Consider the following 27,997-nt stretch of genomic DNA (forward strand, 5'->3'; position numbering starts at 1 on the left):
ACAGGTCCTGGTTCTCCAGGGAGGCCTGGGAGGCGGCGGGGCGGGAGGGAGGGAGGAACGGAGAGAAAGGCCGGGTCCCTGAAAGCAAGCCGCCTCCCCCCCCCCCCGCCGGAATGCCCCTCCTTCCCTTTCCTCTTCCTTCCACTGGGGAAAGGGGAACGTGGAAGGAAATTAACTTTGACCCCCGGATTCTGGCTCAGGGCCCGAAACTTGGGTGGAAGGCAGAGGCTTCCAGGACCCTCCCCACCCCCTCCCTCCCGCCCAGTTCTCCCTCCCGCGTCCTTCCCCGCCCCGTGAGCTGCCGGGCAGACGGAGGAGTTCGTCCCGGAGGGGCTGGCGGCGTGGTGGAGGGGGACGGCTGGGGGCGGAGGGAAGGGCGGCGGGAGCCCGACCGGTCCCACCCCCGGCTGCAGCCCCGGGCAGGAAGAGATTGTCGCGGAAGCCGCCGCCGGAGGGACGAGCTGGGGAGGACGGGCGCCTGAGCGGCGGGGGGTGGGTCGGCGAGCCCGCAGGACCCGGCCGAGGCGGGGGGCGCGCCGCAGGGAGCGGGGGGCGTGGCCTGGGCTCCCCGGACCGGGGCTGGGGAGCCTCCCGCGCCGGGACCCGGGTGACACTTCGGGCTCCCTCCTTCCAGGGGCTGGGGGGCAGCCATGCTCCTGGCCGGGGGCGACCCTCCGGCGCAGGAATGGGTCATGGTGCAAACCAAATCGAAGCCCCGCGTGCAGCGGCAGCGCCTGCAAGTGCAGCGCATCTTCAGAATCAAGCTGAACGCTTTCCAGAGCCGCCCAGACAGCCCCAATTTCTGGCTGCAGCTCGAGGGGCCCAGGGAGAACATGGGCAAAGCCAAGGTAAACAGCGTCTCCCCGCCCCCACCCGTCCCTTCCTGCCAGACCCCTCTCCCGCCCCGCTGCCAGCCGCGGAGACGGGGGTCCCCAAGGTCCCCGACCTGGCTTCGGCAGTGTGAAGGGCAGGTACTGGACACCGCCCCCCCCCCCCCCCCCCCCCCCAGATCCGCAGCCTTGGTTCCTTCTCTCTGGCTCCTTCTTTCTTTCTGCCCCACCCCTCTCTCGAGTGTCACTTCTATCCCTCGAGTGTCCTGGGAGAGGCTTCGCGGGTGTGTACCCCATGAGCCTTCCTTGGCCTGAGCCCCAGCACCCACGGCTCCCCTCCTCCGTCGGGGTACACAGCTTAAGCTCCTGCATGTCTGTGGCCTGTGCAACACACCCCTTTGTTCTCCACCAAGACGATCCTTCCGTCTCTTTTTAAGTCTCCTTAAATCTTTGGAACCTCCCAGAGTGCTGGGACTCGAGGGGCCCTTAGAGATGCTACTAAAGCAGTGCCGGCCTTTTACCGACTAGTTGTCGGGGACTGGAGAGGGTAAGGGGCCGGTGTGAGTGCTCAGGTCAGCTAGGTGGAGGCGGTGGGGGCTGGGACAGGACCTGGAGCTCTGGGCTCCCTGCTCCGCACTCTTGCAGGGGCTCCGGGTCGGGGTGCAGCTGCTCTGGAAGGCACCAGCCCTTAGGGATGGGTTGAGATCTGGGAAGTGGGCCGTGGGCTTTCAGATTAAATGACGTCTGGATAGGCAGGTCATAGTGCTCCTCTCTGTATTCTCCCTGGCTTCTCTCTCAAGCTTCTCCTCCACTCTGGTCTCTCAAGTTCCCTTTGACCCCCCAGTCATGGCCAAGGTCTCCTTCTTCCCCAGGATTCCTTTATCTTATCTTTTCCTGGTAGGAATGCTACAGCCTCCCTCTCCCCCAGACCTCACCAACGCACACTTCTTCCCCAGCTGCGTGGACACCAACATCCTAATTGGTCAAGGCCATGGGTGGGGGAGGCCCTAAGCACTGGCCAGCAGGCAGGCAGGCAGGCAGGCGGGCAGACAGGCTGGAAAGTTCCTCCCTCAGCCCCTGTGTTGAGCTGCTGTATCAGCAGTTTTTCCAATTCTGACAGAGGTGCTGGGGGAGGGGAGGGGTGCCTGCCCAGAGAACAGATGTAGGAGCCCCCGAGATGAAGACTCTCAGGGTGGGTTAACAAGAGGAGCCTTTTGGGTGGGTTGTTTTGGGTTCTTAATCTTTTTGTTGCTTTGAACTACAACAGCTCACCCTTGTGTGTTACTAGCGCTTTCTGAGGTGCCCAGCTCCCCCTGTTCCCTGCTTAAATCCTGGATCACGTTCTCCAGGCCTGTCTGCTCCTGCTCCCACTGCCTCCTCAGGGATCCCTCCCTCACACCCCAGGGTGTGGCCCCCTCAGTTCCCCCACCCTGTTACCTCCTTCCCCTTTTTCTTCCCCTGGGGAGAGGCACTGTTTAAGATGGAATCAGAACGTGAGGGGGTTCTAAGTAACTCCCTCCCTGATTTCACAGAAGGAGCAGAAGGGCAGGGAGTGTAAGGCGTTGTCCCAGGAGTTATGAGATCTGGGCTCAACTTGCTGTCACCAAGTCACACTGGGACAGAGAGATATGGTGGGGAGAGTTTGAGATTGGGGTTTGCTACCTTCTAACTGGGCCAAATCATTTACCTTCCCTTGAGCCTATTTTCTCATCTATAAAATAACACAGCACACACTTCACGGAAGGGTTCTAAGAATCAGCTGAAATAATGCATGCTTACGCACTTTTGCAAAACGTGGAAAGCTATAGAGCACACATGTCAGTTATTGTTAACTAGCTGTGCAACTTGGAGCAAGTCCTTTTCTCTCCCTCAGCCTCAGTCTCCTTGTTTGTAAAGTGAGAAGCTTGGATTAAATGCTATCTAAGGTCGAGCGATCTGTTACAGGAGAATTTCCCAAGTATAAGGATGTATCGTGGTTTCCGTTTGGAGGTGCTGTGGCCGACCCCAATTCCAGCTGTAGGGACACCATCATGCACTTTGTTAATGGGAGGCTATACACAGGCCAACCAACTGGCAGTGAGGTCTCAGTGAGATTGGAGGTTGCAGGATGTGGAAGGGTTGAGGATGAGGATGGCATGTTGGTGAGGGGGAAAAGGGTTAAGAAGGATATAGGCCTATCTGGAGAAGGGCCGGGTTGTGTTTCTATATCATCTGTGGCTGGTTTTCCAGGAAAATCTCTGTAGAACTCTAGAGTGCCTTTACATTGTTTTGTCGTGGTGGGATTTAAAAAATAAGGACATTGCCCTAGCTGGTTTGGCTCAGTGGATAGAGTGTTGGCCTGAGGACTGAAGGGTCCCGGGTTAGATTCCGGTCAAGGGTACATACCTGAGCTGTGGGCTTGATCCCTAGTAGGGGGTGTGCAGGAGGCAGCTAATCAATGATTATCTCTCATCATTGATGTTTCTATCTCTCTCTCCCTCTCCCTTCCTCTCTGAAATCAATAAAAATATATTTAAAAAAAATAAGGACATTGCTGGAATTCATTCCCAGGCAGCAAAAATAAATACTAGGGATAACTGACCTCTGGGGTGAAATGAGCAAGTGGAAAGGAAGGTTTTAATAATGATCCGAGTTGCCCAGGGACAAGCCCTCTGTCCTCCTGGGCAATGATGTGAGGAAGGATTGGACTCACAGAGGAGAGATGACATGCTTGCTTCTCCCCTTCTTGGAGACTCTTTTTGAAGATGGGGGAGGGAGGTGATGGGGAGCCAGAGACTGGGTTCAGGGAGCTGGGGAACAAGGTGTGGTTTGCTGTCTTTTGGCTTGGCTGTCAGTTGGAAGTTCATCTATTCCTACTCCGCACTAACAGTTGAGCACAGTGCCATGGAAGCTGGTAGTGGCCAGGGGTGTGCTGGAGCTGGCCCTATTAAAATTTCAGGAAGTTTGCAAACTGGTAACATTCCATTGGTAGTTTGAAATCAGCCATGGGGGAATCTTTACACCACAGAAATTGACAAATGCTACATATCAGAGCTACCCCCCAATTGTGTTGTGGGCATCTTCCCCTTCCCCTTTATTTTAAACTTTTTTTCTTTTATCCAAGTAATTAACAATTTAAAAGTCCAACACTTTTGAAAAAGTTCACAATAGAACACAGTGAATCCCTGCCTGTCTTTCCCAACTCTCTCTTCAGTGCCCTTTCTTGTAGACAATGTTTACTCTGACATTTACACATCTCTACATTCCTAAAACAAAATTGTAGATACTGTTATCTTTTGATCAATCCATTTTAGATAATTTTTTTACTTCCTATTATTAAAGGTGAAGATTTGATTATTCCCAATATAATTATTTTTTAATTTTCTGTTCAATTTATATTTAGTATTTGCATCATTATGCCTTATGCAAATATTAACATCTAAGTGTACTATGATTACATTTTCTTTCTTTTTTATTTCACTGAGGTTTAGAGCTTATTGTTTTTTTTTGTTTTTTTTTTATGAATCTTTATTGTTCAGATTACAATTGTTTCTCCTTTTCCCCCCATATCTCCCCACCACCCAGTTCCCACCCCCCTCTCCCCTTACCTTCCCCCCACTGTCCTTATCCATAGGTGTATGATTTTTGTCCAGTCTCTTCCCGTACTCCCCACACAGACACCCCTTTCCCCCTGAGAATTATCAGTCCACTCCCATTCTATGCCTCTGATTCTATTAAGTTCACCAGTTTATTCTGTTCCTCAGATTTTTAATTCACTTGACTTTTAGATTCACTTGTTGATAGATATGTATTTGTTGTTCATAATTTTTTTATCTTTCTTCTTCTTTTTCCTCTTTTTAAAGAATACCTTTCAGCATTTCATATAATACTGGTTTGGTGGTGATGAACTCCTTTAGCTTTTCCTTATTTGTGAAGCTCTTTATCTGCCCTTCAATTCTGAATGATAGCTTTGCTGGGTAGAGTAGTCTTGGTTGTAGGTTCCTGCTATTCATCACTTTGAATATTTCTTGCCACTCCCGTCTGGCCTGCATGGTTTCTGTTGAGAAATTAGCTGATAATCGTTTGGGAGCTCCCTTGTAGGTAACTAACTGTTTTTCTCTTGCTGCTTGTAAGATTCTCTCTGTGTCTTTTGCCCTTGGCATTTTACTTATGATGTGTCTTGGTGTGGTCCTCTTTGGATTCCTTTTGTTTGGGGTTCTGTGCGCTTCCTGGACTTGTAAGTCTATTTCTTTCATCAGGTGGGGGAAGTTTTCGTTCATTATTTCTTCAAATAGGTTTTCAGCATCTTGCTCTCTCTCTTCTTCTGGTACCCCCATAATTCTGATGTTGGTTCGCTTGAAGTTGTCCCAGTGGCTTCTTACACTATCTTCAACTTTCTGAATTCTCTTCTCTTCATGCTTCTCTGGAGGAGTGTCCTTGGCCTCTTTGTATTCCAAATCTTTGAGTTGATGCTTGCGATCCTCTAGTCTGCTGTTGGGTCTCTGTATAATATTTTTTATCTCAGTCAGTGTATGTTTAATTTCTAGTTGGTCCTTTTTCATATCCTCGAGGGTCTCATTGAATTTATCGGCCTTTTCCATGAAATTCTTGAAAAACCTTATAACCGTGGTTTTGAACTCTATGTCCAGTCGCTTGTTCTCCTCCATTTCTTTGGTTTGTGATCTGTTTCCTTGCCTTCTCATTTTCGCTGCTTCCCTGAATTGGTAGGGTAGCTTTGTGTACTAGATGTCCTATTGGTTCAATGGGTCAGCCTCCCAGTTACTTGAGGTGGACACTCTTGGTGTACCCTTGTGTACTGTGTGTCCCACAGCAGGAGCTACAGCAAGAACTAGTTTTCTCCTCCTTTGCTTGGGCGGTTTTGGAGCAGTCTGACTAGAGCTGCAGTTAATTTGGTTGAGCTGCCACAGAATAGGCCATTTATATGCAAAAGCCGATGTGTGGAGCCTGGGCGGGTTTGTAGAATGTGCGGGGCGGGGCCTCAGGGTGGGGCGGGGTCTCAGGGCGTCACTAGGCTAGGGCGTGGCCAACGGCAGTGGCTGGCGTCAGCCGTCTCTGCCTTTCCACGTTTCCAAGTCCCTGCGCCCCGTGCTCCAGCGCAGTAAAACAATGATTGCTGGGCGCACCTCTGCAAAAAAGTCACTCTCACTTTCCGACCCGATGGCTGAGAGTCCAGCTTCTCCCCATAGGTGTCTGGGTCCCCCGAGTGTCCCCAGAAACTGGATTTCAGAGTGATCAGGAGCTTGTCTCCCTGTGGGTTGAAGAAAAACCGCACACCCAGTCGCCCGCCGCCAGCCCGATTCACGCGCCTCCGTACCTCACTCAGCTTTTCAGCGTCTGTGCTCCTTTCTCCCCTTAGTTGTAAATCTACCACTCAACCAGCTTTCCCGTGGTTCTGGATGGTAGACGTTTTGTCTTTTAGTTGTATTTTTGAAATTGTTGTGCGAGGCAGCAGATTAGTTGTTTAACCATGCCGCCATCTTGGTTCCATTGTCTGTTTTTTTTAATATGCTTGTTTTTCTTTGTATCTATTGCCAATTTCTACAACTTTCAGTGGACATCCTTCCTTCTGTCTTGTCTGGTCTGTCATCCTGAGACTTCCGTTTGCTGTCATTCTTGGCATCCCTTTGCCTTTTGTTGTTGTTGTTGTTAAATGTCTTGTTTCCTGGGCTGAATATCTTTATTTTCTTGGGTTGCTAGAGCACATCCATCAATAGCTTCATCAAACCCTAGCTGGCTTGGCTCAATGGACAGAGCTCTGGCTGCGGACTGATGGGTCCTGGGTTTGATTGCGGTCAAGGGCACATGCCTGGGTTGCGGGCTCTATCGCTGGGAGAGGGAGTGCAGGAGGCAGCCGATCAATGATTCTCTCTCATCATTGATGTTTCTATCTCTCTCTCCCCTCTCCCTTCCTCTCTGAAATCAATAAAAATATGTTTTAAAAAATAGCTTCATCAAGATGAAAGATGGAGCAGTGGTAAAGAGTATACGGATGACGGCTCTCATGTGGTTGTCTCTTGAGTCCTTTCCTCCAATCGGAACTAGTTGTCCTCTATGCCTGCTGACAGTTGTCATCCTAGAACAGTTCCTGACACATAGGTGCTCAATAATGATTTGTTGAAAGGATAAATAAATTCTGAAAATTCTCTTCATTATCATCCTGGAGATTGCCTTTTTTTTTTTTTTCCAATGTTGGTCTCCTTTCTTGTTTGCTGGGAAGTACTCTCCTGTAGCTTCCTGAGAAAGATTAGGAAGTGAAATGTTGGAGTTGTGTATCTGAAGGTCACTTGATTGATAGTTTGGCTGGCATGGAATTATAAATGGGAAATTATTTTCCTTCAGAAGTGTAAAGGCATTACTCCAAAGACTTCTTGCTTTTTAGATGTCTGAAGCTATTCTGGGTCCCTGGTCCTTTGCATGAGAAGTTTTTCCTCTCTGAAAGTTTGTAGTTTTCCCCACTGTTCTGAGGTTTCCCAGTGAGACCCCTTTGCGTAGATCTGTCTTCATCCATTGTTAGTTACTATTGTATTCTATGGGCCCTTCCATCTGGATACTCATGTTCTTCAGATCGAGGGCATTTTCTGAAAATACTTCATGGATGATTTCCCCCTGTGTTTTCTATATTCTCTCTCTTCCTGGAACTCCTAATCAGACACTGGACTTTCTGGACTGACTGGTCCACTTTTCTTATTTTTTCCAACTTTGACTTTTTGCTTTGCTTTCTGGAGATTTCCTAAACTTTATCTTCCAATCCTTTTCTTGGGTCTTTAATTTCTGCTGTCATATTTTTTTTTTTTAATATTTTTATTGAGGTATTATATGTGTACATATCTTACTATTACCCTCCCACCCCATGCCGTCATATTTTTAATGTCTAAATGTCATTTATGTTCTCTCTGAATTCTCTTTTAAAAAATAGTATCCTATTCTTGTTCAGTTTGTACAATATTCTCAATTATTATCTCTCTAAGGAGAATGATAGTAAACTTTCTGAAGTTTTCTTCTCCCTCCCTACTTTCTTTTTCTTCAAGTTGCTCCCCACCTCTTCCTATATATATTTTGCATATTTATCTCACATTAGTTTTCTTCATATGTTTGGTAATCTTTGCATGGTTAAGAGTAAAACCCAAAAAGCTAACTGGGAACTGAGACTGAGGCTTACTGATTTGGAGCTTGGCTGTACGGATATCTGGGGGCACTGTCTCTTAGGGAACCTGTTTGGTGGTCTTTGCTCTTGAGCTGGCTGGATTTCTAGAATGCATTTCTCTATTCTCTGTCCTGGAGCATCAGGGTCTGGCTGCTGAATCTCTGAAAGAGAAGAATGAGTTTCTCTACATTCGGCCTTCATTGTAGACATCATATTTGGCCCTCCTCTCTTCCCCCATGTTTATTTTTTATGGTACTTGCTCTCTCAAGTATGCTGATAAACCTCTAATCCTAGGACCCGTTTTCAACTCTGTAGAGAGCAAGCCTCCAGTGGGTAGGGAGGTACTTGCCAAGCCTGTGTTATTCAAACAATTTTACCTCAGTTTGCCTTTAAAATTTTTTTTTTTTAATGTTCCCCTTCAATTCCAATTCCAGAGTTTCTTGGTGTTGCCATTTTCTGAGCCTTCTGTGTACTCTGCAGTGTAATTTTGGGTGGTTCTGGAAAGTAGACGATGAATGATAACTGACTTATGAGAAAGGAGAGTCCTAAGTCAGGTGTTAAATAATAAAGCAACTTGATCAAGTATAGAGCAGTATTAAACGATTTAGTGGTGTTTTTATTTAATTTACAATTTGACAAAGGACCTGTGGGACATTGGGCGATATGTTTTCATAAACACACCATTCTTTTTCTGTGCTTATTTTGTTTCTGCCTCCTCTCTACTTCTCTTCCCCTTGGAGGAAAAAGGTCTGGGTAGGCTTTATGCAGAAAAAGTGCTCCAGGTATTTTCTGGATATAAATGCCTGCTGTATACCTTTTCTCCCCCTCCCCCTCCTCCTCTTCCTCCTCCTTCTTCTTCTTTGCTTGAAACTATAGACAGCATCATGGTTATACTTTGGAGTCAGAGTGGCTGAGTGTCCCAGCCTACTATCTGTGTAACCTTGGGCCCATCCTTGCTCCTCTAAAATGGGGATGATAGTAATTTCCTTATAGAGCTGAGAGAGGAATAAATGAGATAATGTGTGGCACATAGTATATGTTTAATAAATATTCAGATTTATTCTTTTGAAAATTATTTTAATTCCTATATATCTTTTAGTTAAAAATATTGAACAGTTAATGGCACAATAAGAATTTTAAGTTCTTTACAAAAAGAGAAAGAAACCACCCACCATCTTCTTACCCAGTACACATATTTGTGTTTACATATTGCTTTCACGTGGTTAGAGTGTGAGGTGTATGGGATGAAGAGCTTGTTAAGGAGAGTGATCCCATACCTGGTCAGATTCACCCTTGCCTGGCAGTGGGTCCAGCTGAGGTCCTGGGTGGGATGATGTTTTGAGATGGTTTTGGACTGATTAGAAAGGGCTTAGACCTGGGTCTAACTGGGGTGCATTTCGGTCCCTTTGGGGAAGGGTTGGCAGTTTAGGGCCTGAGTCAGATGGAAGAGGCAAACATAGGCCATCGCAGGGAAGAATGGACTAGGCACTGAGCAGAGGACCTGGAGCCGATTTCAGGGTAGCTGCGGGGGACCCAAAATGGAGCATTTATTTCTAATGAAACTGTCAGGGGAGAGCAAGAAGATGACGGTTATCTACATGGTGATATGAAGTGAAATGAGGGCGAATGTGGTCAACATGAGTTGGCTGATTAAGAGGGAATGCTCACGCTCCCTTGGAGCTCATGGGATTGTCCTGGTGGAACTCAGCCATCTAGTGGAGGAGCCCAACCTCTCCCATCCCAGCAACTACTAAAGACCAAGTGTGTGCACCCTGTAAACAGGAGGACTTGGTCTGCCCAGAAAGCCAGAGGCCTTTCTTCTGGTTCAGCCATTGTGTGTATCTGTGGGGTTCTCCTGGATGCTGGCCCAGTGACTTATCTCCTCCTTTCCTTCTCTGTCTGTTCTGGGTAACAGAGTTACCATGGTTACGGGTACTGATTGTGCCACAGACCTTCTGAAGGGGGATTAAGCCAGAATTCCACAAGATTACCCTGTTGTCACTGTGTAGTCAGCCTGAGGAAGTGGAAAGAACACCTGGTTTCAGGGTCAGACAGATGTGGCTTGTGGTCCTGGCCCAGTCACTCTTTAGCTGTGTGTCCTTGGACAAGTTGCATAGCCCTTCTGAGCCTGCAAAATGGGAATAGGCTGTGCCAAGCACTATTGGTGTTGCCATTTTATGAGCTTGGCCATTGATTTTTGAATCAATTAAAAAACTATTATCCCCATTTTACTGCTGAGGGAATATAGGTACAGGGGGGATTAATAACTTGCCCCAGGTCACATAAGTTCCTGGCACCTGGAGGATGCAATACGCCTCCCGCTAGGTATTTCACAATTCTTGAATGCTTGGACTTAAGGTGTACCTTGTTTAACTTGTCATACAGGCGAAGAGGCTGAGACCATGCTCCTATCATTCCCTGGAAAGATGACAAATTTCCCACAATTAACCTGACCTACTGAGGTCACATTGAAAGTAGAACCAGGTCCTTGACTCCAAACCCAGGTGCTCCCTTCTCTCCAGGCCTTCCCCATTCTGTCAGAGTTTCCTGGAAAGAAATGAGTGTGTGAGGGGGCAAGACCAGGACGAGAGGGGCTGGCCCTGGGAAGTCATTGGCTTCTGGTAGGCCGGGGAAGGGCACCTGCTTGGTGAGGGATGGCCCTTCTGGGTTGGGAAGTGTGAGCCAGTGGCCGCCCCCTAAAGGAATGACTTCCTTTGTGTTCTCCCCACTGCTGCTTCAGGAGTATCTGAAGGGCCTGTGCAACCCAGAGCTGTGGAAGGAGGTTCGCTACCCACCAGCCCTGCACTGCGCCTTCCTTGGGGCCCAGGGCCTTTTCCTCGACTGCCTCTGCTGGAGTACCCAGGCTTACCTGGTGCCTGGCCCCACTGGCTCCCTAATGGTGGGCGGGCTGACCGAGTCTTTCATCATGACCCAGAACTGGCTGGAGGAGCTGGTGGGGCGACTGCGCTGGGGCCCTGCCCCTGTTTTCACCCCCCGGGGTATCTGGGAGGCTGAGGTGACCCGGGCCTTTGGGGCTTTGATCTGGATCCGTGGTGACCAGTATGCAGGGGACCTGCTGCAGCTGCCCCCAGCAGTCCAGGAGCTGCTGCTGAGCCTGGTGCGGGATGCTGCGGGCAAGGAGGACATCATCGAGTGGCTCGGCCGCCTTGGCACCTCCAACGCCCGCTCCGACCCGGAGGTCCTGATCTGCCCTTCACAGCAGCAGAAGGAAGGCTCGGCCATTATGTCTGTGGGCGATGGTCCTGGGCCTCTGCTGGAGATGAGGACCCTCCAGAATGGGAACACAGAAAATTCAAAGAGATTAACCAGCCTGGGAGCCACCCCAGGCCAGAAGGCACAGCAGGAGACAGCAAACCAGCTGGTACGGTAAGTTTTGGAGAACCAGTCTGTCTTCTCTGCCCCTACCCCTCCTCCCCGACCCCAAGGACATAATTTTGCACCTAGCTGGCCTCCCCACCTTTCCAACAAACTCTGACTTCCTCCAGGGTCGGTTCCAACAATCAAGGTGGTACGGACAGCGCTCACAAGGAAGGGCCAGTGCCAGCCGCCGGCAGCCAGGATCCCGCAAACCACTCACAAGCCTTGTCACAGCAGCGGCAGCTCCAGAGGGTGGAAGACAAACTCTCCTTCCAGCCTCCCGTGACAACCCTGGGTGTGTGCCCATCTTGGAAGGCCTGGGCTCCGGGGCCAGCCTTTGGGCCCTTGTGGCCAGGGACTATTGCTACGACCTTCTGGAGGATCAATGAACTGCATTCTCTCCACCTGGCCTGGCTCCTGTCCCAGGCGTGCTTCAGTTTCCCCTTCTGGCAGAGGCCTCTGGGCCCCATTCAGTTCAAGCTCCCAGGGCAGAGTCCTTTGCCCTTAAACCTGGAGTGGAAGCAGAAGGAGCTGGTTCCTTTGCCCAGTGTGGAAAGCCCAGATGGGGGACCAGGAGGAGAGGCAGACCTACAGAATTGCCCGAGGCCAGAGACCCCCCCAAAAGTCATGAGTTTATTGGTGGTCTCAGGGGGCTCTGGTATAAAGGGCAAAGCTAGCCCAGGACTTCCACAGGTAGGGCCACCTTTGACCTCTACACCCCAACTCCAAGCTGGAAGTGAGCTGGGGGATCAAGGAAGTGTACAGTGGGATTGTAAGGGGCCAGAAGAGGGGCCCTTACCAGCACCACCCACAGGGCAAGGGGTGCCTACAGCTCAGGAGAGGCCCGTGGGTCAAGGGGAGCCGACGGTTGAGTCAGTGCCTGACACTCAAATAGTGCCTGATGCTCTCGAAGTGCCCATGGCTGCAGCAGTGCCTAGAGCTCAAACCCCACCCCCAAATCAAGTGCTATCTGCAGCCCCCAAAGTGCCTACAGCCCAGATGATGCCCGCAGTCCACACAGAGCCTGCAGCCCCCCAAGTGCCTTCGGCTCCAACAAAGCCAGCCACTCACGGGGGGCCCACAGCTCAAAAGGCAGCCGTGGGTCAACCGGCACCAGCAGCTCAAATGGTACCTGCGACTCCGAAAACCCCCACAGCTCAGAAAATCCCTGCAGCCAAAACATCACCTGCAGGTCCCAAAACGCCCAAAGCTCAGACTGGGCCTGTGGCTAAAACAGGGTCTGCAGCTCCCAAAGCACCTGCGACCCCCAAAGCGCCTGCGGCCCCCAAAGCATCTACGGCCCCCAAAGCCTCCAAAGCTCCGAAAACACCTGCGGCTCAGAAGGCGCTCACAGATCCAGGGCCAGCGTTGGATGCAGCCAAGCTCCTGAGAGAGGCTCAGCCTTCGTCCAGGGGCGGTGCTTCCTCCCCAAAGGGCCAGGGGGAGGCCAGGAGGCAGGGTCTCCAGTCCTGCAGCACCTTGGCTCCCAGTAGTAAGCACCAGCCTCAGGTGGGTGGACTCCTGGGGGCTGGGGAGGGGACCCCGAGGCAGCCGCCTCGACAACCACAGGCGAACAGCACAGTGACCAGCTTTCAGAGGTACCATGAGGCCCTGAATACGCCCTTCGAGCTGAACCTGTCGGGAGAACCTGGGAACCAGGGGTTGCGGCGAGTGGTCATTGATGGCAGCAGCGTGGCCATGGTGTGAGTAGCATGAGGGTAGGCTGGGCATGCTGGGGAGCTGGGACAGGGCATCCCTGGGGCGACTGCGGGCACCCCTTTTTGACCTCTGGATAAGGGTGACATGGTTCCGATGGGGAAAAGCTGGAAGTGGCCCATGTTGAGTGGCTACTGCCTGCTAGGCAGTGTGTGCGAAATTGTCACAGCAGCTCTCAGCCCTGCAAATGTAGGTTTCTGTTCTCCCTCTTTGGCAAAAGCAGAAAAGAGAGGTGATGAATCCTGCCCAAGGTCCCGGAGCCAGTAAGCGTTCCAGCTGGTCTTTGGGTTCCGATTGTCCACTGCCGGGGTGCCCACTCTTTCCGCTGCAGCCTGCCTCACATAACACGGCATCAGCCACCCCCCAGCCAGGTGTCGGATGTTTAGCCCGAACCGTATGGCCCAGCACAGACCTCCTCTATGAAGTTTTTCCTGATCAAGCCTTAGAGGCCCTCTCTGCACAGCACTTACTGTGTGTCTGTGTTAGCATGACTATATGTAAGACCACTTAGTGTGCCAACATGGTAGAGCGTTATCTGTGCTGAGCACACTCCCAGCACAGTTGGTGGTCAGCACATGTTTGTTTGCTTCCAGTTCTCACCTGAGCTCTTTGGGTGTAGAGGTTGCCTTCTTCCTCTTCGTGCCCTGCAGGCCCCTATACACCTGTGCACGTGCACACACACGTAAAGCACACAGGAGGTGAGCTCACCCAGTAGGTGCTCACAGAATGTTTAATGATGGAGGGAAGGGAGAGGGCATTGCCGGTGTCTGTGGTGCTGATGCTGGTGCCCTGGCATTGCCCACTGTGCTGCCCAGGCTCTGAGGGAGGGGTGGAGGCAGGGCCATTCCTTGGCAAGAAGTTGCTCCCTCACTCCTCACCACCCCCACAGACACGGCCTCCAGCACTTCTTCTCCTGCCGTGGCATTGCCATGGCGGTGCAGTATTTCTGGAACCGGGGACACCGAGAGGTCACTGTGTTTGTACCCACCTGGCAACTGAAGAAGAACCGGAGGGTGAGAGGTGAGCTGTCCACTCGCCCCCACCCTCCACCCAGCCCCTCCAGCAGCACCCAGCTTTTCCTTTCCCTGCCTCTCTGTCTGCACCATGGCCGTTTCCACTTAGCCCTTCCTCTGACGATCTCTATCTTCTGCCTCTCACCTCCAGAGAGCCACTTTCTGACGAAGCTACATTCCCTCAAGATGCTTTCAATCACCCCCTCCCAGCTTGAGAACGGCAAGAAGATCACCACCTACGATTACAGGTGTGCCAGTCCCCAGGCCTCCTCTCGGTGGCGCTCTGCGGTTGGGCTGGTGTGTCAGGTGGAGTCCTGCTCATCTGCTCTGTGTCCGAGGGGGCCATTTCAGAGGGGCTGGCTCATGGCCTCTGCGCAGAGGGACACAGCGAGGAGAGGGCTCCCAGGTCGGCTCTACCTGAGGCCAGGGGCACTCCTGGCTTTGGGACTCTGCAGCTCCCTTTGCCTAGTTAACAGACTGTCTCCCCCCATGACCTGCAGACTGAGACCCCCGCTATGGGTGGGTTAGCCCAGGTGACTCCTGGCGCCTCGAGTGAGTTGCTCCCCCAAGCAGCTGGTTGAAGTTCATGTCTCAAGGAACTGCTCCAATTTCCCCCTTCCCCAGCCCTGGCACTGGGAGGAGGTATGTGCGTGGCTGTATGTGGTTGGAGCTCTGGCTGGCCTCTGAAAATGGTTAGACTGGCTCCATTTCCTAGCCAAAGCCCGAATGCCTCCCTACTTGTCAGCCCTAACACCCAGGCCCCCCCTGGCTGCACACAGTGTGCACAGGGGGTCTGCGATGCTGCAGCGGCGGGGGCAGGGAGGCCCTGCGGCAGACGCTGGTCCTGGTCTGGAGTCCAGGCCGGGCAGACACAGGTCTCGGCGTCCCTCAGGCTCCTCCCATGCCGGGCAGGGAGAAATTCTGTCCCTCCTCACTTTTCCCAGCACTGACACCCTTCAGGCCTGGGAAGGGCTGGGCAGGGCAGCTCAGGCATCTCCCCTTCAAGAGCAAGCCCCCGGGTGAGGTGTTTAAGTGCCTCTAGATGCAGGCGTGGGTTCGAGGGAAGACGGCTTTTCTGCAGGAGGCCCCTCTGCTGGGCACTGGTGGAATAGCATGCTTTCAGCGATTGAGAAGGGATCCCTGGGAAATAGGTTTGTTTCTTCAGGTGTGTTTTTATATGTGTGTGCACACATACACACATATGTGCCTTGGCATGTACATGACTGTTATGTGTTGGTGAAGAATAACAATGGAAAATGTGTGTGTATGCTGTGTGGCAGATGCTGAGCTAGAGGCTTCAATGTGTCGTCATTCAGTTCAATCCTCACAGCAGTAGAGGGGAGGCATTTATGTTTTACAGATGCAGAAACCGAAGCAGTAAAATGCATGTGTGGATGGGAATGAGTGTGCGGGTTTATGTGCATGTGTATGTGAATTCCTACGTGTAAAATGGGGGTCTGTGTTTGAATAAACAGTTGGGAGGTGTACATTCCCAGTACACCCTCCCAGGGCCTAATGGGGACCCCAAATAGCTGCATAGATGAGGGGAAGGGCTCCTGAGCCCTGGCTTCCCAACGACCAGGGGCAGCCTTTGTCCAACACAAAGTGAAGCTGCAAGTTCTCTTCCCGGAGGCCCAGGGAAGGGAGGGCTGGTTACTGGGTCTCAGTGGCTTTCGCTCTCCTTGCAGGTTCATGGTAAAGCTGGCAGAGGAGACAGACGGCGTCATCGTCACCAACGAGCAGCTCCACATCCTGATGAATAATTCCAAGAAGCTGATGGTCAAAGATCGGTGAGGTGGCTGAGAGGGGGGTGGGCTGTTCCTTCCCCTCGGGTGTCAGGCAGCCTGTGGCAGTGGGGTACTGGGGCAGTGAGAGAGAGGGTCCTTGGGCCCGTGCCCACCAGCACCTGCCGGGAGGAGAGGTGGGTCTGGGCCCCTGTGGAGACGCCCAGGCAGCAATGGGGTGTGGGCGGGCCACGGGCGCCTCTGTGACTGTGCCTCCTCTCTCCAGCCTGCTGCCCTTCACCTTTGCGGGGAATCTGTTCATGGTGCCCGATGACCCCCTGGGCCGGGATGGCCCCACCCTGGATGAGTTCCTGAGGAAGCCAAACAGGTAATGGGCCTCCCCTGCATCCCAGCCCCTCCTGGGACTGATTAGAAACTTGCCCTCAGTGCTGGCCAGCATTTGTTTAGTGTTTAACAGTGAGCAGAGTGATTTGACTCCTTCAGGTTTTCACACTTCTCCCACTTATTTGCACATCCACAAACCACTGCCAGTATGGTTTTGCACACGCACGTTAGTACTATATGTATCCTTCAACAACAGGCATTGGTAGTCAACTTTTATTGTTTTTTTTTCCCAGATGTTAATCCATGTGGCTCACTTTAATGGCCGTGTGGTATTCCATTACAGGAGTACCCAACAGTTACCGGGTCTCTGTGGAGGGCCATTGGCGGTTTTCTTGTTGTGCCATTGGAACCAGTGCGGCAGTGAGCAGCCTCGCTCTTGTTCCATTGTGTACAAGGGCAGCTGTGCCTAGAGTCTATGCCAAGTAGAATTTATTCCATGTTTATTATCCCCTTCGGTCCTCACAACCTGAGTTATACATACATGACCACTATCCGCATTTTACAGATGAGAAATCTGAGGCTCTAGTACTTTCCTAAGGTCCCTTTGCTGGTGGCAGCAGAACTGGTTTGCGGTGACTCCGCTCCTGTGGCCTTCGCCCCTCCGAGCCACCTTGCTGCCCATCTCCTAGTTCCCCGAGCCCAGCAGGGGACTGTGGTGGACCCTCTGGGCATGGCACCGCTTCCTGGGCCAGGTCCTCCCAGTCCCGTTTTCCCTGTTTGGAAAAAACGTGATTTGGTCAAGGTTTGTCTTCTGGCTTCTCCAAAAAATGTTGTCAGACCTCCTTTCCTCTCCCCAGCCCCACCTCTCTCTCCTTTTTAATGCACATCCCGCTGTGTCACCATGTAAAATGTGTTTGAGTTGGGGCCAAAGTTTCAAAGCTTCCACCCTCCCACCCTTTTTTCTCTGAGATCAGTGGGGCCCCTTTCCACCCTTTTTTGTTTCTCTCTTTTAAAAATTTAAAAAAAATTTCTTTATTGTTGAAAGTATTACATATGTCCCCCTTTTTCCCCATTGACCCCCTCCAGCCCCCCCCCCGCCACCCCCCGCCCCAGGCCCTCACTGCCCCATTGTCTGTATCCATAGGCTATGCATATATGCATACAAGGTCCTTGGTTGATTACCCCTCGCCCACCTTCCCTCTGAGTCTCCACATTCTGTTCCATGCTTCCACGTCTCTGGATCCAATCCGTTCATCCATTTATTTTGTTACTTAGATTCCACATATGAGTGAGATCATGTGATACTTGTCTTTCTCTGGCTGACTTATTTCACTTAGCATGATAAAATATTTTTATTGAGTATTACAGATGTCCCCTCCCCCACATTGACCCCCTTCCCCTGCCTCTCCTCCCAGACCTTCACCACACTATTGTCTGTGTCCATGGGTTATGCATATATGGTTATTCTCTCCCCACCCACCCAACCCCCTCTGAGATTCATCAGTCTGTTCCATGCTTCCATGCTTCTATGTCTCTGGATCTATTTTGTTCATCTTTTTACTTTGTTCATTAGATTCCATATATAAGTGAGATCATGTGATACTTATCTTTCTCTGCCTGGATTATTTCACTTAGCATATTACTCTCCAGGTCCCTCCATGCTGTCTCAAAGGGTAAGAGATTCTTCTTTTTTACTGCTGCGTAGTATTCCATTGTGTAAATGTATCACAGCTTTTTTATCCACTCATCTACTGATGGGCACTTGGGCTTTTTCCAGATCTTAGCTATTGTAAATTGTGCTGCTATGAACATAAGTGTACATATATTCTTTCTGATTGGTATTTTGGGTTTCTTAGGCTATATTCCTAGAAGTGGGATCACTGGGTCAAATGGCAGCTCGTATTTAATTTTTGAGGAAACTTCATACATTCTGCATTCCCACCAGCAGTGCACTAGGGTTCCCTTTTCTCCACATCTTCGCCAGTACTTGTCATTTGTTGCTTTGTTGAAGGTAGCCATTCTGACAGGTGTGAAGTGATACCTCATTGTCATTTTAATTTGTATCTCTCTGATGATCAGTGACTTTGAGCATTTTTTCATATGTCTCTCGGCCATCTGTATGTCCACTTTGGAGAAGTGTCTATTTAGGTCCTTTGCCCATTTTTTAATTGGATTGTTTGTCTTCCTTTTGTTAATTTGTATGAGTTCCTTATATACTTTGGCTATTAACCCTTTTTCAGATGTATCATTGGCAAATATGTTCTCCCATACAGCAGGCTCCCTTTTCATTTTGTTGATTGTTTCTTTTGCGGTGCAGAAGCTTTTCATTTTGATGTAGTCCCATTTTATTTTCTCCTGTGTTTCCCTTGCCCTAGGAGACGTATCAGCAAACATACTGATATCAGAGATGTCTGAGATTTTGTAGCCTATGGTTTCTTATAGGATTTTAAGGGTTTCACTACTTACATTTAAGTATTTTATCCATTTTTAGCTTATTCTTGATTGCATTAAATCTCTAGACTGCTTTGGGTAGTATTTTATTTATTTTTCTTTTTAATTATTTTTTTTAAAAATGTAAATTTTTATTGATTCCAGAGAGGAAGTGAGAGAGAGAGGGAGAGATAGAAACATCTATGGGGATCAAACCCGCAACCCAGGCATGTGCGCTGACTGGGAATTGAACCGTGACCTCTGGTTCATAGGTTGATGCTCAACCACTGAGCCATGTCAGCTGGGCAGGCCATTTTACTGATGTTAATTCTACCAACCCATGAACATGGAATATTCTTTTGCTTGTTTATATCCTTTTCTATCTTTTTTCATCCTCCTGTAGTTTTCTGAGTATAGGTCTTTTACCTCCTTGATTAAGTTGATTCCTAACAATCTTTTTTTTAGTTTCTCTTTCTGAGAGATCATTATTGGTGTATAAAAATGCCATTGATTTATGGGTGTTAATTTTGTATCATGCTACATTGCCAAGTTCATTTATTAAATCTAGTAGTTTTTTGGTGGAGTCTTTAGGGTTTTCTATTTACATTATCATGCATGTCATATGTGAATAATAATAGTTTTACTTTCTCCTTTCCAATTTGGATGCCTTTATGTTTTCTTCTTGTCTGATCACTGTGGCTAGGACTTCCAGTACTATGTTGAATAAGAGTGGTGAAAGCAGACATCCCTGTCCTTGTTCCTGTTCTTAGGTGAAATGGTTTTAGTATTTTTTTTCTTTTCTAAATTTTTATTGATTTCAGAGAGGAAAGGAGAGGGAGAGAGAGATAGAAACATCAATGATGAGCTCATTGATTGGCTGCCTCCTGCACACCCCTACTGGGGATTGAGCCCCCAACCCAGGCATGTGCCCTTGACTGAAATTGAACCTGGGACCCTTCAGTCCACAAGCTGATGCTTTATCTACTGAGTCAAACCAGGTAGGGCTGGTTTCAGTTTTTGCCCATTGAGTGTGATGTTGGCTGTAGGTTTGTCATATATGGCCTTTATTATGTTGAACTATAATCCCTCTATTCCCACTTTCCTGAGAGTTTATATAAAAAATGGGTATTGTGCCGAAACCGGTTTGGCTCAGTGGATAGAGCATTGGCCTGCGGATTCAGGGGTCCCAGGTTCGATTCCGGTCAGGGGCATGTGCCTTGGTTGCGGGCACGTCCCCAGTGGGGAGTGTGCAGGAGGCAGCTGATCGATGTTTCTCTCTCATCGATGTTTCTAGCTCTCTATCCCTCTCCCTTCCTCTCTGTAAAAAATCAATAAAATATATTTTTTAAAAAATGGGTATTGTATATTGTCAAATGATATTTGGGCATCTATTGATATGATCATGTAATTTTTATCTTCCAATTGGTTTATGTGATGTATCACATTTAGTGATTTGCAAATACTGTACCAGCTTTGCATCCCTGGAATAAATCCCACTTGGTCATGGTATATGATCTTTTTAATATATTGCTGGATTCGATTTGCTAATATTTTGTTGAGGAATTTAGCATCTGTGTTCACCAGGGATATTGGCCTGTAATTCTCTTTTTTAAAAAAATATTTTTATTGGTTTCATAGAGGAAGAGAGAGAGAGAGAGAGAGAGAAACATCAATGATGAGAGAGAACCATTGATCGACTGCCTCCTGCATGCCCCCTACTGGGGATTGAGCCCACAACCCAGGCATGTGCCCTTGATTGGAATCGAACCTGGGACCCTTCAGTCTGCAGGCTGATGCTCTACCCACTGAGCCAAACCAGCTAGGGCTGGCTTGTAATTCTCTTTCTTTGTAGTGTCTTTATCTGGTTTTGGAATTAGGATAATGCTGGCATCATAAAAAGAGCTTGGAAGTGTTCCTTCCTCTTGGATTTTTTGGAATAGTTTGAGGAGGATAGATGTTAATTTTTTGAATGTTTGGTAAATGTCCCCGGTGAAGCCATCCAGACCAGGGCTTTTGTTTGCTGGGAGTGTTTTGATTACTGCTTCAATTTCATCAGTTGTTATTGTTCTATTTATGCTTGCTGATTCTTCCTGATTCAGTTTTGGAAGGTTGTATTTTTCTGGGAATTTGTCCATTTCATCCCCATTGTTCAGTTTGTTGGCATATAGTTGTTCATAGTATTTTCTTATAATCTCTTGTATTGCTGTGGTGTCAGTTGTTACTTCACTTCTTTCATTTCTGATTTCATTTATTTTGGTCCTCTCTCTTTGTTTCTTATGAGTCTGGCTAATGGTTTATCAATCTTATTTATCTTTTTAAACCACCAGCTCTTGGTTTTCTTGACCTTTTGCATTATTTTTTTAGTCTCTATATCATTTATTTCTGCTCTAATCTTTATTATTTCCTTCCTTCTACTTACTCTGGGCTTTTTAGTTGTTCTCTTTCTAATTGTTTAAGTTGTAGGGTTAGATAATTTATTAAAAGTTTTTCTTGTTATTATTTTTTTTTAAGGCAGGCCTGTAGTGCTACGAACTTCCCCCTAAGGACTGCTTTCACTGTGTCCCATAGATTTTGTGTTGTTGTGTGTTCATTTGTTTCCAGGAAGTTTTTTATTTCTTCCTTGATCTCATTGGTAACCCATTCATTGTTTAATAGCATGCTATTTAGCCTCCATGTGTTTGAATGTTTTTGAGTGTTTTTACTGTAGTTGATTTCTAATTTCATTCCATTGTGATCTGAGAAGGTGCTTGATATTACTTCCGTCTTCTTGAACTTGTAGAGACTTGAGTTGTGTCCTAACATGTGGTCTATCTTTGGGAATGTTCCATGTGCACTTGAGAAGAATGTCTATTCTGCAGCTTTGGGGTGAAATGTTCTGTAAATGTCAATTAAATATATCTGACCTAGTGTGTCATTTAGAGTCACTCTTTCCTTGTTGATTTTTGTCTGGAAGATCTATCCAGTGAAGTTGGTGGGGTGTTAAAGTCCCCTACTAAGAATATATTGCTGTCCATTTCTTTATTAAAGTCCTCCAGAAGTTTTTGTTTTTTTAATATATATTTAGCTGCTCCTATAGAGGGTGCATATATGTTTGCCAGGGTTATATCCTCTTGTATCAGTCCCTTTAGGATTATGTAGAGACCTTAATTGTCTTTTGTCATGGCTTTCATTTTGAAGTCTCTTTTATCAGATATGATGAGTATTGCTGCCACAGCTTTTTCTTCATTTCCATTTGCGTGGAAAAAATTTTTCCATCCCTTCATTCTCATCCTGTGTGAGTCTTTTGTTCTGAGGTGGGTCTCTTGTGGACAGCATATATTTGGGGCATATTTTTATATTTATTCAGCTACTCTATGTATTTAATCCATTTATATTTAATGTTATTATTAATAGGTATTCATTTATTGCTATTTTAATTTTGTGTGCCTATGTTTCTCTCTCTCTCTCTATTTCTTATTATTACAGCAGTCCCTTTAACATTTCTTGCAATGCTGATTTGGCGGTGATAAACTACTTTGGCTTTTCTTTGTCCAGGGTGCTCTTTATTTCACCATCTATTTTGAATGATATATAGCTTTGGTAGATAGAGTAGTTTTGGTTTCAGATCCTTGCTTTTCATTACCTTGAATACTTCATGCCATTCCCTTCTGGCCTGTAGAGTTTCTGATGAGAAAGCAGATGACAGGCTTATGGAGCTCCTTCCTAGGTCACAAATTACTTTTCTCTTGTTGCCTTTAAGATTCTCTTGTTGTCTTTAATTTTTGGCATTTTGATTATAATGTGTCTGGGTGTGGGCCATTTTAGGTTCTTTTTGCTTGGGACTATCTGTGCCTCCTGAACTTGTGTGACTTTTCCCTTTACCAGATTAGGGATGTTTTCTGCCATTATTTCTTCAAACTGATTCTCTATCCCTTGCTCACTTTCTTCTCCTTCTGGTACTCCTGTAATGCAAATATTGTTACATTTTATGTTGTCCCACAGCTCCCTTAAGCTGTCCTCCTGTTTTTTAATTGGTTTTGCTTTTTGGCTCTCTGAGTGATTTTTTTTCTACCCTGTCTTCTAATTCTCTGACATGATCCTTGGCTTCCTCTAACGTTCTGTTTATGCCTTCCAATGTATTCTTATTTATTTATTTATCCTCACATGAGGATATTTTCCCATTGATTTCTAGAGAGAGTGAAAGGGAAGGGTAGAGACAGAGAGAGAGTTACATCGATGTGAAAGAGACACATTGGTTGCCTCTTGCATGTGCCCTGGGCCAGGGCTGGGTATTGAGTCTGCAACCAAGGTACATGCCCTTGTACTGGAATCAAACCCGAGACCCCTCAGTCTGAAGGCTGACATTTTATACACTGAGTCAAAGTGGCCAGGGCCCAATGTATTCTTTATTACTGCTATGTCATTCTTTATTTCAGACTGGTCATTTTTTATAGCTTCTATATCTTTTCTCATGCTGTTGAGCATCCTTATAATCATTATTCTGAACTCTCTGTCTGATAAATTACTTATTTCCATTTCATTTGGCTATTTTTCTGCATAATTCTCTTGTCCTTTCATTTGGGGCTTTTTTTATCTTCCCATTTTGGCTGCCTGTTTGGGTTTGTTTCTATATATTAGGTACATCTGCTATGACTCCCAGCCTCTTTGGAGGGTCTCTGTGCAGGACAATGTCAGATGCTGTTTGTGACTAGCCCTGAGTACCCTGTTTGGAGGTATAAGCAATCCACCACTGTGACTCCCTCTGCCAGGGCTGGATGAGTTTGGAAAAGACCAAGCTTGGCTTTTCCTAGCCCTGGATCCAGAAGCAGATCAGGCAAAAACTCAAAGCACCCAGAGATCCACCTCTGCCAGCAGGCTGATTGCTATTCTCAGTCTCTTAATTAGCCTCAGGCTGTAGACCATTAAAAGATGTAAACTCAGCAGGTTTTCCTAACAGGGTGGAGCAATTGCTTCCTCCCCGAGGCAAAAGCTGCCTGGATGGTTAAGGTCTGCCTGAGAAAGGTGTCCTCTGCAGTATGAGGGAATGAGTCAGCACAGGAATCCAGGTGGCTGCCCTCGAGCTCTAGCCCCAGAGACCTGAACCCTGGATTCTCCTCACACAGCTCTAGTTCCCTCTGCCCTCCCTCTGCTGAAGCCTAAGGTGAGTGGCTACACAGGAAGTTTTGTGCATTGGCCATTTAAGAGGGTGCCTGCATTTCCAGCTGTCTCTCTCTGGCAGACAGCAACCCTGCAGCTTTTCGCAGCCAGATGTTACATGGGCACCTTTCTTGGTTTTGGTTCTCTGGGCTGGGGAGCCCAGCTTGAGGTTTAGCCTCCAGAGTTCTCAGTGGGAACCCCTCACAGCTGAGTTATCCCTCTGGAACTTCAGCTTCTGACTGTGGGAGCCCGGCTAGCCCTTCTGTGCCTCCACACTTCCTGCCAGTCTCTATGCGGTCTCCACTTTCCATCCTTGGTTATTAGGGTTCTCTCCAGCTAGTCTTCAGTTGATTATTCAGGATGGTTTATCTATATTTTAGTTGTATACCCAGTTTGGTCCTGGGAGAGTGTCAGTGCAGCTTCTACTTAATCTGCCACCATCTTGGAATCGTCTCCTTCCCTCTCTTGACCTCTCCTTGGCTTGCTCATCCTGGGGTCAGGTTGGAAGCACCAGTCATCTAATTCTTATCAACCACTGACTTAAAACTGATTGAAAATGTCACTTGGTCAATGAAGTTTTGACTGTATAAGCCTTCAAAGCAAGGCAGAATCTCATATTGAGGCCTGGTACATGGGGGAGGTAGGGGAAGTACTTGCAGGCATGGTCCTGACTGAGGCTCTACTATGTCGGAGGCTGGCATTCTGCCCAGCTTCAGGGATACTGAGCAATGGGGTGACCCTCCAAAGGGTTTCCACAGGTGTGGTTTCCCCTTTGGATGACCTCTGGGGGCGGGCTTTCTCTCTCCCTATTGCATCAGTCCCGCCACTCTGCTGTTTCGGTGCAGGTTGGACACTGACATTGGCAACTTCCTGAAGGTGTGGAAGGCTCTTCCTCCCAGCTCAGCCAGGATCTCTGAGCTGAGTGATACCGCCAATTCAGAGCCCCTGGAGAGTCCTCAGAAAGTGGAAGAAGTTAGGGAGGAGAAGGAAGAGAGGCAGGACGAAGAGCCAGAGCTGAGGGAGAGACAGGACGAGGAGCAGAGGGAGGGGCAGGACACACAGAGGCCAGCCGAGGAAGAGGACCAGGACTCCTCGCTGACATCGATGTTCAAGTCTGAGTGCCCCTCCCTTTCAGAGGAAATCCTCCGGTGCCTCAGCCTCCACGATCCCCTCGATGAAGCCCTTGACATCGATCTCCTTCCAGTGGTGGCTTCTCCGTCCCTAGGTATCCCCTGGGATGGGAAGGCTCCCTGCCAGCAGGTTCTTGCCCACCTGGCCCAGATGACCATCCCCAGGAACTTCACCGCACTCTCCTTCTTCATGGGATTTATGGACTCCCACCGGGAAGTCATCCCCGACTACGAAGCCCTTGTGGGCCCACTGCACAGCCTCCTCAAGCAGAAGCCGGACTGGCAATGGCACCAGGAGCATGAGAAGGCCTTCCTGGCCCTGAAGCGAGCCCTGGTGTCTGCCCTCTGCCTGAAGGCCCCTGACTCTCAGCTGCCCTTTTACCTGGAGGTGATGGTGAGCCAGGTGGCCCTGACGGCCACTGTCTATCAGGAGAACTCAGGGAAAAAGCACCTCATTGCCTATACCTCGAAACCCCTCCTCCCCGACGAGGAGAGTGAGGGCCCCCAGTCGGGGGGAGACAGCCCCTACGCTGTGGCCTGGGCCCTCAAACACTTTTCCCGCTGCATTGGAGACATCCCAGTGGTCCTGGACCTTTCCTACGCTGCTCGGACCACTGTGGACCCTGAGGCCTGGGAGGGCCACAGGCTTTCCGAAGCATGGTTGATCCGATGGGCCCTCTTGGTACAGGACAAAGGCAAGAGGGCGCTGGAATTGACCCTTCTCCAGGGCCTGCTGGGGGAAAACCGACTGCTGACACCCTCATCCTCCATGCCTCGTTTCTTCCAGATTCTGCCTCCTTTCTCTGACCTGTCCACTTTTGTCTGCATCCACATGTCGGGCTATTGCTTTTACCGTGAGGATGAGTGGTGTGCTGGCTTTGGTCTCTACGTCCTGTCTCCCACCAGCCCACCCGTCTCCCTTTCCTTCTCTTGTTCGCCTTACACACCCACCTATGCCCACCTGGCTGCTGTGGCCTGCGGCCTGGAGCGCTTCAGCCAGTCCCACTTCCCCGTGGTTTTCCTCACGCACTGCCACTGGGTCTTCAGTGTCCTCTGGGAGCTCCTGCCCCTGTGGAGGGCCCGGGGCTTCCTGTCCTCTGATGGGTCCCCGCTACCTCATCCAAGCCTGCTCTCCTACATCATATCCCTCACCTCTGGCCTCCCATCCCTTCCATTTATCTACCGAACCTCCTACCGTGGATCCCTGTTTGCTGTGACAGTGGACAACCTGGCCAAGGAGGGTGCGCAGGGGGGCGGGGAGTTTTGGAATTTGCCAACGGATGTGCCAGTCCCCATAGTGTCTCCCCATACCATGGGCAAGAGGCCCAACTTGCTGGCATTACAGCTGAGTGACAGCACCCTGGCAGATGTCATTGCCAAACTGCGGGCTGGGCAGAAATTGTCCAACTCCTCTCCCTTCAGTTCTGCCTCTAACTCACTCAGCCTGGATCAGGAGAGCGGCCTCCTTCTGTTCAAGGGAGATAAGAAGCCCAAGGTCTGGGTTGTCCCGAGGCAGCTCCGGAGGGATCTGATTTTCTCTGTGCATGACCTCCCCGTGGGGGCTCACCAGAGGCCTGAGGAGACCTACAAGAAGTTGCGGTTGCTGGGGTGGTGGCCCGGGATGCAGGAGCATGTCAGAAATTATTGCAGGAGCTGCTTGTTCTGCATCCCCCGAAATCTCCTAGGCAATGAGCTGAAGGTTATCGAGTCCCTGTGGCCCCTCAGGTCGACTGCTCCCTGGTCAAACCTGCAGATTGAGGTGGTGGGCCCAGTCACTGTAAGTGAGGAGGGCCACAAGCATGTTCTGATTGTGGCTGACCCCAACACCAGGTGGGTGGAAGCATTCCCGCTGAAACCCTACACACACATGGCTGTGGCCCAAGTGCTGCTTCAGCATGTATTTGCAAGGTGGGGTGTTCCCGTGAGACTGGAGGCCACCCAAGGCCCCCAGTTTGCCCGGCATGTTCTGGTGAGCTGTGGGCTGGCCCTGGGAGCCCAGGCTACCTCCCTGAGTAGGGACCTCCAGTTTCCCTGTCTGACGAGCTCAGGGGCCTACTGGGAATTCAAGAGGGCCCTCAAGGAGTTTATCTTCTTGCACGGCAAGAAGTGGGCAGCTTCCCTGCCCTTGCTGCACCTGGCCTTCAGGGCCTCCTCCTCCCAGGCCACACCATTCCAGATCCTGACTGGGGGCCAGGAGAGGCTGATGGGACCCTTGTGGTGGGAGATGAGCAGTGCCAATATAGAAGGGCTCAAGATGGATGTCTTCCTGCTACAGCTGATGGGGGAGCTGCTGGAGCTCCACTGGAGGATGGCTGACAAGGTCAGTGAAAAGGTGGAGAATAGGCGTTTCAAGCGGGAGAGCCAGGAGAAAGAGTGGAATGTGGGCGATCAGGTCCTCTTGCTGTCCCTCCCCAGGAATGGCAGCAGTGCCAAATGGGTGGGTCCCTTCTATATCGGGGACCGGCTGAGCCTGTCTCTCTACAGGGTCTGGGGCTTCCCAACCCCAGAGAAGCTCGGGTGCATCTATCCGAGCAGTCTGATGAAGTCCTTTGCCAAGAGCGGCACCCCCCTGTCCTTCAAGTTCTTGGAGCAGTGAGCTGAAGCAGTGGGGGAGGTCCCACTCCCAGGGTCCTGGGCTGCTGCTGCTAGGCCTCCCCCTACCCCCATCAGTGCTCTCAAAGCCCCCCGGGGGCCCCCTTTGTGCCTTTTGTGGAGAAGTTACTTCATAAAGCCTTGCTGAATTGCCTTGAACTGGGGACCAGCGTCCCTATGGAAATGTCCTCAGTGTGGGGTATTGCGAGAATCTGCTGTCAGATATGGGCCTCTGGCAGTTTCCCCTTACTAAGGTAGGCCAGGCTCAATGTCTTTCCCCAAGTATCCCTTCACCCTGTCACACACGTGCAGGTGTACACACACACACACACACACACACACACACACACACACAGAATTTGACTCCTGGCTACCTAACCATAAAACAGTGTGGCTCGGGACCTCAGAACCAGAACCACATTGCACTCTCAAACAGAAACCTCGAATGTAGACTCCTCTCCCCCCGACCTTCATTTGGGGACCCTTTGCCCTTGTAGTTGTCACAGTTGACACAAATCCACACGGGCTATGGAGAGGCAGCCTGTTCCCATTCTCATGG

At 49.5% G+C, this 27,997-nt stretch overlaps 1 protein-coding gene across 1 annotated transcript; it reads left to right on the plus strand.

Annotated features, from left to right (window-relative positions):
- Positions 1 to 650: 650 nt before the first annotated feature.
- NYNRIN (NYN domain and retroviral integrase containing) lies at positions 651 to 27,572 on the plus strand. Its single transcript, XM_028135295.2, has 8 exons — positions 651 to 848; positions 10,715 to 11,361; positions 11,481 to 13,055; positions 13,958 to 14,088; positions 14,233 to 14,329; positions 15,770 to 15,871; positions 16,092 to 16,193; positions 24,562 to 27,572. Exons 1-8 carry the CDS (start codon positions 651 to 653, stop codon positions 27,440 to 27,442), a joined length of 5,733 nt encoding a protein of 1,910 aa, XP_027991096.2. The 3' UTR covers positions 27,443 to 27,572.
- Positions 27,573 to 27,997: the final 425 nt, after the last annotated feature.

This window comes from Eptesicus fuscus, chromosome 5 (genome assembly GCF_027574615.1).
Source record: "Eptesicus fuscus isolate TK198812 chromosome 5, DD_ASM_mEF_20220401, whole genome shotgun sequence".
Taxonomy (NCBI): Eukaryota; Metazoa; Chordata; class Mammalia; order Chiroptera; family Vespertilionidae; genus Eptesicus; species Eptesicus fuscus.